The sequence below is a fragment of the Gymnoscopelus braueri genome, assembly GCF_963280865.1.
Source record: "Gymnoscopelus braueri genome assembly, chromosome: 24".
NCBI lineage: Eukaryota > Metazoa > Chordata > Actinopteri > Myctophiformes > Myctophidae > Gymnoscopelus > Gymnoscopelus braueri.
The window spans coordinates 10,271,945-10,291,491 of record NC_137626.1 but is presented as its reverse complement, the minus strand read 5'-3'; the positions used below and the strand labels follow the sequence as shown (position 1 = coordinate 10,291,491).

At 42.2% G+C, this 19,547-nt stretch overlaps 1 protein-coding gene across 3 annotated transcripts in view; it reads left to right on the top strand.

Annotated features, from left to right (window-relative positions):
* Positions 1-5,098: 5,098 nt before the first annotated feature.
* sonb (SON DNA and RNA binding protein b) overlaps positions 5,099-19,547 on the top strand; it is a 37,516-nt gene continuing 23,067 nt past the window's right edge. For 2 of the 3 annotated variants that reach the window (XM_080422739.1, XM_080422741.1), the window contains exons 1-9: positions 5,099-5,193; positions 7,942-8,199; positions 10,381-10,415; positions 11,042-11,223; positions 12,544-12,749; positions 14,741-14,900; positions 16,554-16,720; positions 17,481-17,677; positions 18,888-19,230. In XM_080422739.1, the coding sequence (XP_080278865.1) occupies positions 5,111-5,193; positions 7,942-8,199; positions 10,381-10,415; positions 11,042-11,223; positions 12,544-12,749; positions 14,741-14,900; positions 16,554-16,720; positions 17,481-17,677; positions 18,888-19,230 (1,631 nt within the window). In that variant the 5' untranslated portion in view covers positions 5,099-5,110. The remainder of the gene's footprint in view (positions 5,194-7,941; positions 8,200-10,380; positions 10,416-11,041; positions 11,224-12,543; positions 12,750-14,740; positions 14,901-16,553; positions 16,721-17,480; positions 17,678-18,887; positions 19,231-19,547) is intronic. The other variant, XM_080422740.1, reaches the window with a different exon arrangement.

Genomic DNA, 19,547 nt, shown 5'->3' with positions numbered 1-19,547 from the left:
TCCCTGGACAACTCAACTCACTGGTCTATCCAACCCTAACATTATAATTGGCATGACACATGATGCAAAACGTTTGATCCATATAAAGATAATACTTCTTCACCCAGCTGCTATTGTGCACTGCAGGCTAGAACAGAATCACTGCTCGAAGCCAGCTTTCATGATAACATTACATGATGGATTATGTAATAGTCCATTATAACAAAAATACAAATCTTTGTAGGCTAGGTGGCTCAAAATAGGTGTGTGTGTGTGTGTGTGTGTGTGTGTGTGTGAAAATACAGCAATAATGAGTGAGTCAGCAACCCACAAACCCACATCCTGGCTGGCTAGGAGGAAGTAGGTACAGCGTGATAGTTCTGACAAGTCCCGGAAAAGACGAACCAAGCAAGCACCTATATGGAGCCACCTGGGTCTGTATCCTAGTGACACACAAACATGAATGAATTACAAGAATATGGAGACCACCAGCAGGCCGTAGACGCTCCCCATACAGAGACAGAGACAGAGGCTCTGGCTCCAATAAGGACCGGCCTGCCAACAAATCTACCGTATATAAGTTAATTGATGATTAAGCGGAGAGTTCCAGGCCCTGATCCTAGAGATTTCCCAGCTCTGAAGTCTGGCTAGGAGAGCCAGAGGTTGTCGGTCCAGGTCTCCATCCATCCAAACCCAGTCCCCATCTTGCCATAGACCCTCCCCATCCAGAGGCTCTAAATCTACCATATCTAAGTTAATAAACGTTATTCATCAACTGACTCATATAATTGTTGACAAATAGCTGATCCCCGATGCCCTTACCTAACCTCACTCCGTCAAATGGAAGACGCTTGCGACACACATTTTCCTGAAACCAAATGCAAATGAGATTTCCGGAGGGAGGGGGGTTTACCAGGCTAGCCCTTACCCACCATGGCCATGAATGCTGCCCTGGCCAGTATGACCGCTGGTACGTCTCGTTTAGTGGTTCCCTGGCTGGCTGGCCGCTCTGCATTGGAGTTTTGGGTGGTCAAGTTGTCAATCATATGGGTGTCATGTCTGGTTTAAAGGTTGACTGCTATTCGAGAGCTTGTAACAGCAGCCAGGAAAGATATTCAAATGATGCATATGTTCTAAGATCTACAGCCATGGTGATGAATCATGATCCACAAAATACTGCTCTGACAGGAGTGTGTCACTGTGAAATTTGTGAACTTTGAGTGAATTTTGCAAAGATATTTTTATAAGGATTTGTGGCAGAAATGGATTAGATTATCATGTTTTAAACATACATTTGAGTGAATATATATATATATCTTTAAATTAAACATAGGCTTGACAGGAGTCACTTTCTCAGAACAACCAGTTGTCTGCCAAAGGGGAATAATGGCGTCCTGGCTCTAGGAGTTACAGTATGTAGCAGGCTACGGTCTTACACCCTTAGCTTAGTACCTTCCAGTATTTACAGTTTGGTGAAGCAATGAGGGTGTTTTGTGAGGGGAAAAAAAGAAAAATGTAATGTTCTTCCTGGGTGCAGCCTAGGATCAGGTTCAGTCATTTGCATACTGTTGACAGACTTTGATGCTGGCTCCTTTTTCACGCTGCAAAGCAAAACTTGATGGATTAACAGATGTTTAGTTGTAAGATTACATTATGAAAGTGGACAGAGCTTAAATTAACCAGTTCTCTGAATGAATTATCTTTCAAAACAGATGGTTCTATGTGAACACAAAGTACATTTTCTCATGGGTTCCATTTAGTTTAATCAAAGAGGACTGGAATGATATTTTTAAGAAATCTCGAAATCATCCATAGACAGGACTGAAGAATCCCTACCGTATATTACCTGAAACACATTTTATATACTTTATGCTATCTTATTCTCTTCTCGATTAGTGTGTTTGAGCACCTTACATCTGTTTCTGCTCTGGGTTTTTATCCTTAGCCATTCAGTGAAATGACTTGGTAATACTGCTTTACTCCGTAAAACTGCTTCTGTTGTTGTTTTGAGTGTGTTTGCATGTACATCAATATGATATTGTGTAAGACTGTTTTTTGTCTAAATTTTATCCTGGGTCTATTTACTGTATTGTCTGTTTAGTTTATTCTTATGTACAGGGACTGGAATGTGAATATTGTGTGCATGGAAACACACTCTTATATAACTTTGTTATTGCCACATTATGTATACATTAAAATTGTGAATAACTTATATTCAATTCAATTCAATCTTTATTTCAGACTCAGGGTCCATACAACAAAACAGGATGACAATCACACAGTAAAAGCAATAAAATAATAAAAAGAAAATAAAACACATAAAAGAAAAAACAGTCCAACTACAGCTGTTCAAAGTCAGTAGAGGCTGTTACGCCAATGTCTCCATATCATGGAAGAGAACCGAGTAGAACTCTTGACAGGGTTATATGTGCGTGTCCTTGCTATTATGTGTGGCTCATACATTTATACATTTTATAAAACTTTTTTCCTGTCTGTCTAACCTCTATGCATTAAGTGTTCAATAAGCCTGCACTTAGGTTCTCAAGTAGAATTTAGGGTATTTAGTATTTATGTTAGAACAAGTTCCCAGATATATTGTAGTCATCTCTGGAGCCACAGGTGCCTCTACTTGGCTTATTAGGCCTATCCTATGAGGAAAAGATGCAAGAATGGATGTAAACTATGTGGCCAGACAAAAAGTGAGTGAGTATAATGTTACCGGCCTGCAGATTTTTGGCCTATCCAGATTGGAATCAGGTTTGTTTTATCAAGTCTGAACAACACAAAACACATGGAAACTAATTTTTGCAAATCAGATTCGAATCACATGCCTTGGCCTTGTTCAGGCCAAGGCAGCATAAAACCAATCCGACTCTAATCTAAGAAATCAGCTGGATTTGGGCTGCCAGTTCTCACCCATCTCCTTTGTGGTTTGAGAGAAAAGTTTCCTCAGACCATACAAAACCAACTAGCCAGGTAGGCTCAGTGTCTCAAAATTGCTTGAAATAATTCAAAATCTAAAATATGTTGAGAATACAGCAATAATTAAGTTACAGCATTTGATCTAAATTATGTTAGAATACGTTTTTTTTCTACATGAAGTTAGTGCCACGTCAAGTAACACATAATTTTGTCTGGCAGCTGGCTGTGAGTCACCAACACAATATAAACCCACATCCTGACTAGGAACAGGAAACTACTATAAGGCAGTGTTACCATGTCCGCTTATTATACGCCACTTTGGGCTTGTTTTTCTGTAGAGTTGCTTGTAAATATTGGTAGTTGCAGGTTGTTTTTTTGGCTTGTTTCTTAAGTGAACGTGATTATTTGGGCTTGTTTCTAAAGTGCAGTTGATTATTTGGGCTTGTTTCTAAAGTGCAGTTGCTTATTTGGGCTTGTTTCTAAAGTGTAGTTGCTTATTTGGGCTTGTTAAAAGTGTATTTGCTTATTTGGGCTTGTTGTTGAAAATAGCAGATCTACACGCTTGTAGATCGGCTATTTCAAATGGCCAATGTATTATGTTTAAAGTGCCACAGTCGCTTTCTTTTGGGCTTGTTTTCATAGGGGACCTGGTTGCTTGTTTCTCTCGCAAAACCTGGCAACGCTACTAGGAGGACGTAGGAACCTTCTGTAACCAATAACCATAGATGACTGTAACTAACTACTAGGAACCTAGTCTCGCGTAGCCAGACAACTATTCCATGAAAATTGTGGGAGGCAACAGTCTGGCCACGCGAGACCTAGCTCTCTGGTCCAGGAGTTCTCCATAACACATAGGACTACTAATAGATGGGTTTCCGCGCGACGTCATCACAGAGCAGAGTGTGCATTCTGCGCATGCGGGAGGTAGAACGACCCGGAAGTGCCATTCACTCTATTGTTATTTTCGGGATTTAGATAGGCATAATGCTGCTATTATAGGCAGAATAGGCATAATGCTGCTATTATATACAGACAGATCCAACTTCCGACAAATCATTTTCATTGAGTAAAGAAGATATTACAAACTGCATCATTTAATCTACTTTCATTAAACCCGGTGAAGACCATTTATTTTATCAATGTACAGTGGCCAGAGATGCTGCGGGTAATAGCGCCCTCTACAGGCTCTTCCCTCCACTGCGCGCGCATCATCCTCAATGTTTACAAACGGGAAACCCATCTATACTACTCACGCTACTCACCAAAACAAAGACTGTTTTAAGATGTTGAAAGCCTACTTTCCTTAGTGGGAACACTCTGAGCCCCCCACCTCACGTCTGAAATACACTTTTTGGCCAGACTGCGACCCCTACAGCAGTGGTTCTAAAAACTTTTTCATGTCAAGGACCCCCAAATTGACACTTATTAGCCCGCGGACCACCATTTGAAAAGATATGCCAGGGACCCCCATAAGAGAAGGTTTTTACGGCTCTAGCAGTGATTCTCAACCATTTTAATTTCAAGGACCCCCAGTTTGACATGCATTAGGGCTACGGACCCCCCCCCCCCCCCCCCCTATAAAAAATACGGTGAAGCAGCATTCTGCTTTTACGGACCGACAGTGTGGAATAAACTCCCATTACACTTAAGACAGGCAGCCTCTGTCGATACTTTAAAGCACAGCTCAAGACCTATTTCTTCACTCTTGCTTTTAGCTGATTCTTTGGTTGATTTTTAATTCCTCACTGTATTGCCTATTTTAATGTTGTTTTATGCCTTTGCTTTTATTTTTAAAATTTTTTATTTTATTTTTGTTTGCTTTATTGTTAAATTGGTTCTAACTGTAATTGTATTCTTGCTCTGTAAAGCACTTTGAGCTGCATTTCATGTCATGAAAGGTGCTATACAAATAAAGTTTATTATTATTATTATTATTATTATTTAATGGCATTTCTATCTCTTGGACGGACCCCAATTTATATTGTAAAATCCATGTTAATGTAACTCTGTCCTAATCTATCATTTAGCTGGGGACCCCCTGGAACTCCCTCAAGGACCCCTGGGGGTCCCCGGACCCCACTTTGAGAACCAATGCATTACAGATCTGGTCAAAGGAATTCTTCCTAGCTAGGAACCAGAGTCAGCACGGAACCAAACACGCACGGCATGTGTTGCTACCCGGGTCTGTATCCTTGGTGACACACAGAACATGGCGGCCAACATAGAGCAAATCTTCCAGGATTTCATTCTGAATAAAATAAGAGAGATTGAGGACCAGCACGGAGATAACGGGTGCGTTGACGGAACATTAAACCCTTTAAATGTGTGCTAGTTCATAACTTTACTTAAGCATTTTAGTGCGTGAAACGATGCGTCCATAGACGTCTTTATGCAACGTTAGCCGACGTGCTAACGATGCTAACAATGATCAGAGCTGCTATGTGTAGGGTTGCTCTGCAGTGGTGGAACAAGTACTCATTTGTTACTTAAGTAAAAGTATCAATACTGCATTGTAGAAATACTCTGTTACAAGTAAAAGTCCGGAATTCAAAATATACTTGAGTAAAAGTACAGAAGCATTGGCATCAAAATATACTTAAAGTAGCAAAAGTAAGAGCAAAGATTTGAGTTAAAATGTTCGCTTAAATAGAAAATACTCTATATTCCAAGATTTGCACAATTTGCACGATTTTTCAAAAATAGCAGATCTACAAGCTCATCATGAGCTTGTAGATCTGCTATTTTTGAATAGCCAAAGTATTAAATATGGCAAAAGTGGTTAAAACGATTGTGACGCTATATTAACACATTTAGGTATCCTTCCAAGGACCCCACTTTGAGAACCAATGTTTTAGGCATCATAAAACCAAAACTGGTCCAATAAATACACTGCACAATAATGACCCCCCCCCCCGCGTAGCTACTGAAGTGAACTGCATTATTTCGAACAAAATGCTCCAAACACTGAGTGTTACTTTAACCCCCGAGCGTGTACAAATGGAACCAAGAACCAAGGTTGAATTTTTACGTCTATTTAAAGGCATAGTAGGTAACTTTGTTCTGTGTTTGCATAGCAAAACAATAAATACATTTTTCACCAATCATTTCCCTCTATATACCAGAAGTGAGTAGTGTGGTGGTGACGTGGTGTTTACCTACAGAAACACACTGCCCGAGCTGTGTTTTTGGTGATTTCACTGTTTGTTTTGGGAGACCAAAAACATCCCTGTCTATCAAAACAAACGGTGAAAATACAGCCAGAGGGCAATGTGTTTCTACAGTGTAGCTGTAGGTAAACACCACCACACTACTCCAGTGGCTGATGATAACTGTATACAGGGAAATGATTGGCAAACAGTGTATTTATTGTTTTGCTACGTAAACAACACAGGGAAAAGTTACATATTGATATTACGCCTGTGCTGCAATCCATACGTTTTGTGTCCTACGGGACCGTACCTATGTTCCCCAGGTTCTATGTTCCCCAGGTTCTATGTTCCCCGCTTTCCTAGGAGAGCGGGGAATATAGGACCTAACCTAAACCTAACCCTAACCATAACCTTAGTGGGGGAACATAGGTCCGGGGAACATGGGTATGACCCTGTGTCCTACTACCCTGGATTCGAACAGGCCCGATATCCTGCACGTTAGACCAAACTAATCTACCGCTCATATAAGAGGCACGTTTGTGTATCAGTTGATGTTTTATTAACCGTTATTATCATTTATCATGATACAAAAATGCTCACAATAATCGTATCGTGGAGATTATAGTTTATCGTTTCCCCCCAGAATAGGGATCCTGGCTTTCAAGTGGTTAACAAAAGTGGCATTTTAAGGTTTAAGCATATTTTGAATATTGTTAATCGCAATTCTTTTTGCCACATTAATTGTGACGTGTAATTTTCATATCGTCCCATCCCTACCTAGCTTCAGGCAGTACTGTACAGGTAGCACTGCACATAGGCGTTCTACTCGACACCAGGCTCTAAAGTTATCAATGGAAGAGTAGGGAAACCACTTCCAACCACTGCAGATGTAGTTATATTGTAATAACATACTCTGCCTTACAGATTGGTTAAATAAGTTCCGGATTGCAGCTTTTAAATTAATGGACACAGGATTTTACTTTGTAGATCTGTGTATGTGGTTCTGGAGGTCTAGACATGATGATGACATTAATGAACATGGACAGTGGACAGTTGTTTAAAAAGCCAGAAACCAGATTGAAAGACAATATTTCTCCTCGCCGGCTCCTCATATAAAGTTTGATAAATGACAGAAAAGGAATTTGAGTGATCTGGGCATGCAGTGTCTATTGGCAACTGACACACTGTTATGTAATTCAGCTTTTTTTCTTTTAGAATATAGTCAAACATATACCCAACCCAAACCAATGTCCTGTAGTGTTTACCATTGGTTATTGTATTGTTCAATGTTGACACTAGTCCCAGCTTCTATGTCTTCAACGTTTTTCAGGCCAAAGTCCCCTTAGCTGAGAGAGAAATGAAGCAGGGACCCCCCCCACTATATATTGTATAAAATCGTTTTGCAGATTAAACTTTTTCATAGATTTAATTTCATAGATAGCTTCATAGACTTGTTTGACAGCACTGTCATCGGTGTTTGTTTGTTTACACATTATCTTTTCTATGAAAGTGTTGGATTCATGTTAATGTGTATTTTCAGACACTCTGTACTTTGTCTTCTCTTTTTTTCCCTCTACTCCAAACCTCTTTGGAGAAAATAGCAGATCTACAAGCACACAACGCCTCGCAGCGCGAGGCTGCGAGGCGCTGTGTGCTTGTAGATCTGCTATTTTCGGCTAATGATGCCCTCAGAATAGGGATGCGAGGGTTCAAGTGGTCAGTGTAAAAAAACGTTCCTATCACACAAAGATTTGGCGTCCCCCCTGTTGTAATGCTGAGGACCCCCTATGGGACCCGGGCACCATGTTGATGACCCATGTTCTATAAGATAGAAAACAAAGGTAAATAAGTGAATTAATTAATACATTCTTGTGTTTTCTCTCCCCTTCAGCCCCGCTGAAGACCCCGAGCCCAGAGGAGACGATGGGGAGGTAGCGCAGAGAGCCAGCGCTGAGCCACACGCCCAGGGAGGAGGGGCAGCCGGCGAGCCACAGCAAAAACACAAGAAGCACAAGAAACACAAAAGCAAGAAGAGGAAGAAGAAGAAAAAGAGGAAGAAGGGGACCGGGGACGAAGAGGAGGACGAGGAGGAGAGCAGCACAGAGTCTGGGGCGGAGTCGGACGGGGGAGGGGCCAAGCATCAGTCCAGGTGAGATGTAAACCTCGCGTCACACCAGGCTTTCCTCCGTCCGTGGTATTCATTCTAAAACTTGAGCCGCGTGATCCTGTTTAGAAAAAAACATCCCGTTTAGTTCTGTCTCGCTACTCGTGCCACAAGTTTGAATAAAAGATGGACACATACTGTGCCAAACGATTATTATACGAAGCGATTATTTTACCAAAATAAATGAAACGATTATACCAGTGGTGTGTTCTAGGCTTTTTCAGAGGGCATACTATAATTCTTCCCTCCACGGCACGTGCACGCGTGTGCGAGGTCGCCGAATGAAATAACCGCTCTTTTGTTAAGTAGTTAATGTGTGAATTACTTCAAAACTTCAAAACGGCCAGCGGTCATTATCACCTCAAGACAATAGTCACACAGACGCCACATTATGAAATCAGGAAAAAACTTGAATTCTTGCTGCCCCCCAGCCTAGGGCTGTCACGATTACAAATTTAAGTTGACGATTAATTGTCACACAAATGATCACAATTAACGATTTAATTGTGTACTTTTGTGCAGAAATAGCTGATCTACAAGCTGATCAGCTGATCTACAAGCTTACAACACGTCACAAAGTGATGTGTTGTAAGCTTGTTGATCTGCTATTTCTGCAATTTTTGGAAAATGTTAGAAAATGTAGGAACCTTTTTCAATTTGGAAACGATTATGCAAAAATAATTGTGATTAGGCGATTATGTAATAATTGTGACAGGCCTACCCCAGCCCCTCCTCCTACGCTTTCTCAGAAGTTTTTTTGGATGGCTACGCTTGGCTACGAAAATGTTCTGCAGGTCACACTACGTATATAGCGTAACACGGTAGAACACTCCACTGGATTATACCAAACTAAACACATAAAGAAAAAATAGGGGGATCATTTTGGAGGTGCACGCACGCTTGGTTCTGGTCTCATCGATTTAGTCAAATTGTCCCATACACAAATCTTTAATGATTATAGCTAAGCATAACTTATAACCAGGTTTATGGTCAGTGGTCATAATACATTGTAAGCTCAGCGGAACAGCACATTATAACTGTCATACTTAGTCAATTATAAAGTGTCTTGTATAAAGACACGTTATGCTTTTAATTAGGGATTTTAATTTCAATTTCCAAATATTCATGGCAGTCTTCAATTTTTTTCAAATTTCATAATCGATTTAATGAGTATCATTTATTTATTTATTGTTTTACGAATGTTTCTGTTACAATCAAAATATAGGCTAGTACTTACCTAGTGTTCAGTAAATGGCCATTACACTGCTGGATGTTTGATATTACATTTAAACTTTAGTGTAGAAGAGGATGCAGGAATAGCAGTTGCAGCCATTAGCTCGTCTCTCTCTCACAGTCACACACACACGCACACGCACACGCACCACACACCGGTGCCCACACCACAACATGCAGTTGCCCCACCTCGTTTATGCTTTTCTCCCCAGTTGGGCTGTCTCGGTTCTCGACTTGAACATACGGCAAGATCACACATATTTTGCATCCCTCAGACATTGCACAGCATTACATAAAAAAACAAAAAACAATGTAAGCTGCACAACGTGAAATATCCAACCGTGCATTACTAGTTCACTGCGGGTTGGCGTCCTGTTGAATGACAACCGTGCATGTGAAACCTTGGTGCTACTGTAGGTTATAGGAAAGCAACAGCTATTTGGATTTCCCCCAAACACGGGCCTTTCAGCACGTCTATGAATATGTATGTTTTTAATCACCAGTGGCAGTGTTTTGGTGGTTTGAGAACGTGCCTCATAAACAGGAAGTAACCAGTTTGAACACACAGACAGACAGACAGACAGACAGACAGACAGACAGACAGACAGACAGACAGACAGACAGACAGACAGAGACAGACACAGACACACCTAATGCCCTCTCAGTGTTTTCGATTAGTAAGTCGACTCTAATGTTGTTTCACTGTTATAGCACAAGATGCATTACAATAAAAATATATTACAAAAACTTGTCCCTTAGAAAAGGCCACACATCCTAAAGCCACAGTGGTGTTCATCTCCCTTTCTTTCTTGATAGAAACACGGCACACTTTGAGGCTGCAGGCTTTTGCAGTAGTTTTATGATGAGGCTAGATGTTTCTCAGAGTGACGTGCCAAACCCGACTGATGGCTTGTGGTTTCCTTTGCTTTACAGCGTGGCCGTGCCAGGGCAAGTGAATGAGGAACAAGGTAAGGAGGCCTTCACTGTATCTCTCTGTCTCTGTCTCTCTCTCTCTCTCTCTCTCTCTCCCCCCCCCCCCCATGCTCTTCTCTCTTTCTCCTTCATTTGACTTAATGTCTTTATTTCTAGCTAGCATACAGTGGACTGGAAGTGTCAGGAAGGCAGGGGAATCAACAAAAGTGATATGGCTCAGGACAAGCACAGTGTGTATTGAGGTTATACTGCAGCTTCTGAACAACACTATTTACACTGCAGAAGTAAGGGAAGTCAGCACACTGTTTCTCAGTCCCTAGTAGAAAATGTCTTAGAAAAAGTGTGACGTTTCAACCCATGCAGGTCTTTCATCAGGTCAGATAAACAGTGAAACAGAGTGCAGACCTCCCTTCCTTCTCCAGAAATAGGAAGCACTGATAAAGAGGAAGAAAGACTTAGTGACAGAACAGAAGCACACATGCGTCAACAAAAATAAACCCTACAAATCCTCTGTACTGGGAATTGGTTTGTGGTTGTGCAGTGGGCTCAGGCTTAAGAGTTACACCTTCAGAGTTCACTGAAAAATGTGTTCATCTGCCAAGGAAGGCATTGAAAAAACAACAAAGTGAAAATAAAAGGCTGTTTTTTTTTTCTCCCCCAGATCAAGATGACAAGTCCAAGCGACACAAGGGGCACGCCTCGGCAAAGAAGAAGAAAAAGAAGAGGAGGAAAGACGCGGAGAAGAGCTCGTCGGACTCTGACTCCGAGTCGGGGTCGAAACACAAGGAGGGAGGCTCGTCAGCGCGGCACCGAGAGGCCCTGCCTGACATCATCCCTAAACAGGTACACAATAAATGAGAATCACATGGATCTTGGAATTCATGTGACCAGGCTGTGACATAAGTTATTCAAAAGATTTAAAAAGGTTTATACAAAAAAAATACTTTTCATAAATTAAAAACAATTCCACAACAATTCTGAAGTATTTCATGAATAAAATAAAAAACGTTTAAGAAGTAGTGAAAATACCAGATTAGCTCTGGACCAGAGCATGTGAGCGGAGCGAGGAGTGGAGCGACGCGATTTTGACGTGAGCGCGGAGCTGGTTTATAAAAAGGTTGGAGCGCTACTCGGAGTGAGGACCGCCTGCCGCTCCAAGCCGCCCCCGGCGGGGGCCACGCACCGAATGTTTGAGCATGCCCATTGCCCGGTCGCACGGACTCAGAGACACACAGACATCTAGCAGTGCACAGCGCACCGAGATTTCATTAGAATTTCTACTTTCTTTGTCTTTTCTTTTTTTTTACTGTTGAGCGACCCGGTTTGAGCGGAGCATGGAGCGAGAGGTGCGCAAATCAACGTGAGCGACGGGGCGACGGGGATTGGAGCGCGGGGGGAGTCAACGTGAGCGAATAGCGAGCGTGAAACCAGCCCCCTGGAGCGCCGAGCCGCATTTCCACCCTCTCCGCTCCGCTCACGTGCTCTGCTCTGGACACACACACACACACACACTTACAGATGGCTAGCCTAATGCAGAGCCACACAGAAAACGATGTATAGACCGGAAGACCATGACTTAAGTTCATAGAGATCAGTGTTACAAGTTACTAAACTATGACCCTGAAAACAGGCAGGAAGTCATTGGTTAGTGACAGTAACAACCTGCCGTTGTGTACAACATAAGCAGTACTCGCTATGCTTTAACAAGACCGGGAACAGAAAGTTCAAGAGTGTGTGTGTGTGTTGTGGGTGGGGTATTTATTGGGTCAAAACAGGTTAGTGTTCTGACAGGATAGTGTGTCAGCCACATGACTGAAGCATTATTGGTTTGATTGCAGGAGAAGTCCTGTGTTGCATTTATTTACCCCTCTAACCCTAACCCCCTACTAATAATAATAATTTTAATTGAACCCATTAAAACCGGGAAAGCATCTGTGTCATTTTAGATTTTAGTCATATTCTATTCTTTGGCTATTCAAAAATCAAATATATATAATTTTGATCCTTGACATGAAAACAGTTTTAGAAGGTATTTGTAGAATCGGATCAGGTCTTAATGGGTTAAAGAAAGAAAGAAAAAAGACAGATTGAGAGAGAAACAAAATGAAAGACAGCCCTATCTTATATGAGAGTAATGGACATGTTGTCATTGTCCCTGAACAGGACGGCTCCAAGAAGGGAGGAGGAGGCGGCGAGAGGGACGGCCGGGCGAGGCACCGCTCTCGTTCCCGCTCGCGGTCCCATTCCCGCTCGGCGAGGAGAGGCCACCGCTCCCGGTCACAGTCGCGGCGCCGCAGGTCCAGGACTCGCTCCCGTTCCAGGTCGCGGCACCGCAGGCGGTCCCGAACTGTGTCCAGATCCAGATCCAGGTGCGAGAAACCACCGTGAAACCAAAGCTGAATTCACTTTCTTCCTTCCTGATAACTATTCCAATAACCATAACTTGCGTATCGTTCAATACAGAGTACCTATCCGATACCAGTGTGAGAAAAAAAAAAGGATCTAAGACAGTGGTTCTCAAAGTTGGGTCGAGGGACTCTCAGGGTTCCTCGAGGGGGTTGTAAATGGTCTGTTTGAGAAGTTCCACGGATCTAGGAATAAATACAAAGTCCATTAATAATTGTTAAAGTGCAGCTACAAGTTAGTAAAAAGTGTAATGTAAATAGTACAGTAAGAGTATAAAACAGTAGTGTGCAACATCAACTGAAGCATTCAAAATATTACTGTAAATGAAATATGTGAGAAATTACGTGGTATCGGAATGGCATAGACTGGCATACTCGCAGATACCACCATTTTAGGCATTATCGGCAGCTGTTCCGATATCGCAACAACTCTAATTCACACCAGCAGCGGCCGGTCAGTCTAGAATCTGGCTTATTAGGTGTGGCCCGTATTAGGTGTGTCCCGGGTGTGTGCGTGACACCCTCGTAAATAAATGAGTTGTGGTCCAGCGAGAGCTCTGCTGCTCCGGGCGGCTCAAAGCGAGCAGCTGTGCCCGGCATGAGAGCTCACAAGTATGGAGAAGTACAGACAATCAATGCTAGTCTCTGGCAGCTTCTTTGTTAACGATCTATACATTAATTTCACATCTACAGTACAACGGCTAGTTTTAAAAGTAGTATTCACTACTTCAACGATAGTCAGTTTTTGTCCATCTCAAGCGGTGTCAATTGTGTACATTGTCAAAGCAATCTGTATTGTGGGGTACTCAGAAGTCATAAGGACACAAAATGAGACGGAGACAACAACTCAGATTTTAAAGTAGGAGAGATTTAAGTACTCAGTCAAACTTACATGTTGCAATGGAACTCCCTGTCTGTCTGACTGCCAGAACAATATGTGATCGCAGCTTATATAGCCATGGCAATTTTTTCAACAACAAGGCAATTCAATGTGTATTCAATTACACAGAACATCAATCAAAGGAAACACAATTATGAAATGACATTAGGATGCATAAAACAAAATAAGTCAATATTTATAGATACAGTTACAGTGCAGGAGAAAAGAAAAAATCACACCCAGTGTGAAGTGAGCGGTGCTATTTATGAGTTATTAATTTCATCATGCATCTTGGTAGCCAATCACAGCACGTCCTGCGAAGTGACGTGCTTACATTTTTTACATTATTATTAATTTCATCATGCGTCTCGCTAGCCAATCACAGCGCGTCTGCGAAGTTTGAAGTTAATTTCATCATGTGTCTCGCTAGCCAATCACAGCACGTCCTGCAAAGCTTAGCCTATGGGCGTGTTTTCCACAGCATGGCGTCACAGCGAAAGACACATTTTCACGACGGAAAGAAAAACTTTCACCACGGATGGGTCCTAAACCCTCTTATAGGAGCGGTTGCACCGCTCAAAAAGGGAAAAAAACATATAGGCCTACACGACAGACAGACCAGGTCTTCAGACGAGATCTAATCTGTACAGCTGTGCTGGTCACGACAAGCAGTAAATACCCTTCTTACTGTATATCTCTCACCCAATTCTTACACGACTTTAGAGAGAGAGTTCATTTAAATGTTCATATATCTCAGAATTCTTTGACAACATCTAGTCCACGCCTACAGAGGCACAGCGTGCCTTATGGTTGGCTACCGCTCTATCTCGCCACACAGCGGCAGCGGCAAAGTTGAACTTTCCTCAACTTGTGCCGTGGGGAGAGTGGCGATTATTTTTCCTCGCCATAAACAACGCGTCGAACCTCGCCACTTTCTTAGAACGCAGAAGCAAAGTGCTACTGCTGGTGTGAATTATTAAGCATAATAAATGTCCAAATTCCATTTTTGGGATTGGAGAGAGTTCATAGAAACCACATAAATGTGTGTTAACCATTTCACTCTTTATCTCCCCAGCAGGTCGCGGTCGGCCAGGAGATCCAGAAGAAGTCGGTCCAGGTCTCCCGGGCGGAGGCGGTCTCGATCCAAAACCCAGTCCCCATCTCGCCGTAGACGCTCCCCATCCAGAGACAGAGGCTCTGGCTCCAATAAGGACCGGCCTGCCAACAAATCTACCGTATGTGCCGTCGTTTTCTCCATCCCTTTTTCTAACGCTAGTTTTATTTTTTATTTTTTTGTGTGAGCTTTTTACCCCTTTTTCTGCCCAATATAGTCGTTATGCCTGGTGATTCCTCCCCACACACATGTCTGTGTTGTATCCTACTGACTCACCTGCCAGTGAGGATTCCCCACAGGGAGGACGTAGGGCCTTTCTAGCTTTAAAGATATATTTATTTGTTCACGCACTTGTGTCGTCATAAGGGTGTAACAATGCACTTACAGTAAATCACATTTCGGTGTGTAACTCAGGGTCCTTTTCGATTGCACAAGAAAAAACAATAACCAGCAAGAATCGGAGCTACCAGGAACTCACTCTAGATATACAGTAGTTCTACGTACTCAAGCTTTCGTTTCCTCTAACTTCAGGGGAAACAGTGGTGACGACTGCATTTATTTAGATTCATAGCCCAGTTCCCTCTTTCTCTACAATATACCTTCTTGTTACTTTTCTTTCACTCAAGCTCTCGTTGCATTTTGTCTTCTAAACAAATGATGACGAGAGCTTAGGTCCTCGTTGTTCCTCCGTGGTCCTGTGGTTTCCTCCGTTATGCTGATATTATTACATCTTCTGCAACAATTTCAGTACAGCGGTTTAAAAAAAGAAGAAGCAGAAAACACAAATGTTGAGTGAGACAGAAATTGGTGAGACAGGGAGCAAAGTGCAGACTCTCAGACAGAGATGGAGACACAGGTATAACGGGTGCAGTGTTTACTCTTGGGCTGCAGCTGTTGATTCTTTTATTTGTGATTATTCTATCAATTAATTTTTCAATATGTATTCACAAATTGACATGAACATTTCAGATAGATTTTTTTTAAATATATATACTTGACTAAATTGATAAGTCTCACTAATGGCCATTATAAGATGGCACAATTTCCGTCTACTCACTCTGCATTTCATTGGAATTGGTGCTGCTACTTATAATTAGTAGAGGCGATGACAGGCACAGAGAAAGACCAGGCGACACCTGCTGGACAAAATAGGCAGCACGGGAGGTGACTTGTAGAAGATTTTTATGATTTGCATTCTCTGTATGCATTGGGTGGACTCAGTTGCATGTTGCTGAGAGAGTCTAATGGTCTAGCCACAGGGGTCTTCAACAGGGGGTCCGGGGCCCCGAGGGGGTCCTCAGAGTTACTACAGGGGGGCCGCCAATTATTTGTGTGAAAGGATTTGTTTATTTTTTCTACATTAACCACTTGAACCCTAGCATCCCTATTCTGAGGAGAACATTAGCCAAAAATAGCAGATCTACGCCTCTGCAAGGCGTTGTGAGCTTGTAGATCTGCTATTTTTAGCAAAGTGGTTTGTTGTAGAGGGAAAAGGAGCGGATCAAGTACAGAGCCTAAGGTTTAAGTGGTTAAATGTCTGAAATAAACAAAACCATTAATTTACACCACACTGATGACAGTGCTGTCAAACAAGTCTATGAAGCTATCTATGGAATCTATGAAAAAGTTTAATCTACAACACAATTGTATATGTTGTGGGGGTCCCTGCTTCATCGCTCTCAGCTAAGGGGTCCTTGGCCTGGAAAACGTTAAAGACCCCTGGTCTAGCGGTACTTTGAAAATAATATATTTACATGTTCTGTCGTTTTTACAGGCTGACGTGGTCGGAGTCAAAGAGGAGCGTGTCGCCTCCTCTCCCTCCGTGGTCAAAGAGGAGCGAATGTCTCCGCCTCCTCACTCTGACTCCACTGCTGCTGAGGCACTGAAAACGGCAGGAGGATGGAAACCACTCCCTCTCCTAGACGTCAACAGCACCGCAAGGTAACTTCTCAGAGAAGATTACAATGAATGCACAACAAAACCTTCAGTTGTGTTACATTAAAAACAAATATGAGTTTTACCAAATATGAGACAGACAGACAGACAGACAGACAGACAGACAGACAACGTGAATGGACAGACAGACAACCAAGACAGACATATTGATCCCTGTACAAAGTAGTAAAAGGATCCCTGGTTAAATATGCCTTAATACATTATAATTGTCCAATTATAACTAAAATGTAAAACACCTTAAATATTAATTTTGATGATGTCATTTGTCCATGTGTGGTCTAACCGGTCTAATATGAACATCAAATCAATATTTTGAACTTTTTGTCCTTTTTGCACATGCATTCCATAAATTCCATAGGGCTATACCACACATGGACAAATGACATCATCAACTGGACGTCCATTGCCCCTATTGAGTGAAAGATGAACTTTCTAAAATAAATACAATATTTAAGATGTTTTAAAAAATTATATTTTAGTTATAGAATTATAATTATAATGTATTTGGCTTATTGGCCAGGGATCCTTTTTAAAGACCAGGTGATTTTATATTTATCCTTCATTTATGCAGGGGGACCTTTATAATGTATGATTACCTTATTCAAGATTGTTTGAATGTTGTTGCTGTTGTTTTTTTGCATTCATTCTGCTGTCCTTGCCGTACCTCTTGTCTGTGTGATGTGAAAACAAAACAAAAGCTATTACTTTACTGTGTATTTACTCCTTGGTGTCCTGCTCTCTCCAGCTCCTCAGAGAAGAAGGCAGCGTCAGACGGGTCCGCTCAGTCCTCTGAAGCCTCCTCCTCCAAAGGTCCCCTGTCTGCGGTCACAAAGGAGCTGACAGAGGCCAGCACAGAGCCGCCGCAGAGCGCAGACCAGCGGAGCAACGGGTCAAAAACCGGGAGAGAAGAACAAAAAGCAGAGGACACAAAAGAGAGAGCGGGTAATGACGTTATGACTCTAGCTGAAGAATGCGCTGTTTAAAACACTTAAAACCTATGTACATGGATTAAAGTTCTCAGTCGCCATGACTGTCATATGTCACTCACCGAAAATAGGCCAGCTACAAGCTTGCAACGCGTCTGCCACACGTTGTAAGCTTGTAGATAACCTATTTTCGATTATTAGTTATTTTAAGATTAAAGACTATTTGAAGTGGTCAATCTTCCAGAAAACCCTAATGATCTGGTTTATTTCAGAAAAGCAAAGGTTAAAACCTCAATCTGCATTTTCTTCAACTGGCTGGCTGTATGGCCACCAAAACATAATTATTCTACATATTTTGCTTATTTATGAAACACAGCCCTAGTGTGTGTGTGGGTGGCTCCCTTCACGCTGTTGGCCTCAGTCGTGAGATAAAATTTTCCATGTAATCCATGTATACCTGTATACTTAGTTGACCGGAGTCCCCCAAGGCTCTATACTAGGACTACTAGTATTTCCCTCTACACGAAGCTCTTCGCCGAAAACACATTTGTGAGCTTATAGCTCAGGTATTTTTTGCAGAACGTTTGCCCCAATATTGGGACGCTGGGGTTCAAGTTTTTAAACATTGAGTGCCAAAAACGGTCCGGACCGTTTTTGAGAAGCCATGCGTTGTGTGCCAAAAACGGTTATGACCGTTTTTGAGAAAAGAAAATAAAAAAAATGTAAAAAATGTTTTTTCAACTGGCTGCAACTATGGAACGGATTACCTAATGTTTTTAATTTTTTCCCCCCGATTGTACGAGACCTCTATGTGTGTAATGAGGGGATCACCTTGAGGACGGTGATCACTGAAAATATTTTGTGACTACTTGAAAAAGGTTAAAAAATGGTTAAAAATCCAGGCACCGACTGTACCCTGTTTTAAAAAGACCCTGGCACTCAATGTGTTAACATGGGGGACGTTTTTGACTTGGAAAAGCATCACTCTGAAGGTTATCGTCTTTTGATAAAATCGACTCTCAGTATGGGCAGTCCAAGCATAGGTTTTGGATTCTGTGTGTTTGCTGTGAATTGTCTTTCATTATAATTTAAATCTTTAATAGAACGCTGTACCTTTTTTTTTTAGATGTCAGTCAAGAAAATCTAATCATTTATTTTGTATGTAATTCTGTAGCGCAGATCCGAACCTTTTGCCGTTTTTGTTTGTTTTCCTACAAACCGAGCAGGATCAAAGCGGGGGACGAGTTCTGCCACCTCCCAGTCGTCGCCGACCCGTTCCGGCTCTCGAGAGAAAGACAGGAGCGCGGCGACCGGCTCCTCTCGTCCCCGCGCTCCAGAAGACCCCACCGCCACCGCTGGGAAGGCCAAGTCACCGCCAGCCAAGAAACGCACAAGAGCATCCAAGTCTCCGGTGTCACAGAAGAAGAAAGACGGGAAGTCCTCGTCGAAGAAGAAGAAAAAGTCCAAGTCCAAGTCCCGGTCTCAGTCTCGGAGCCGGAAGAAGAAGTCCCGGTCCCGAAGCAGAAGCCCGTCGCGGAGGAAGCGGTCTCGGACCAAAAGCAGGTCCAGGTAGGGAGATCCTGCTTTACAGTCGTCCAAAACAGCGGTTCCCAAAATTCCCAACCATTTCTGGATCAGGGCCCACATCTGATCCAGATGCACGGCTGGTCAAATGGCTGGGCCGCTTGCATTCTCAGAGCATGTTTATTTTAATGATCAATCAATCCATCCAGCTTCGATCAGTGAAACTAACACTTGAAGTTACTATTCATCGGTATCACAATGAAAGCTAATTTTTCAAGGTTTAAACAAAAAATAAGATGTCATTTTTATTTAGGTTTAACTTTTTTTATATTAATTGAAATATCATTCAAATCTTAAGAGTT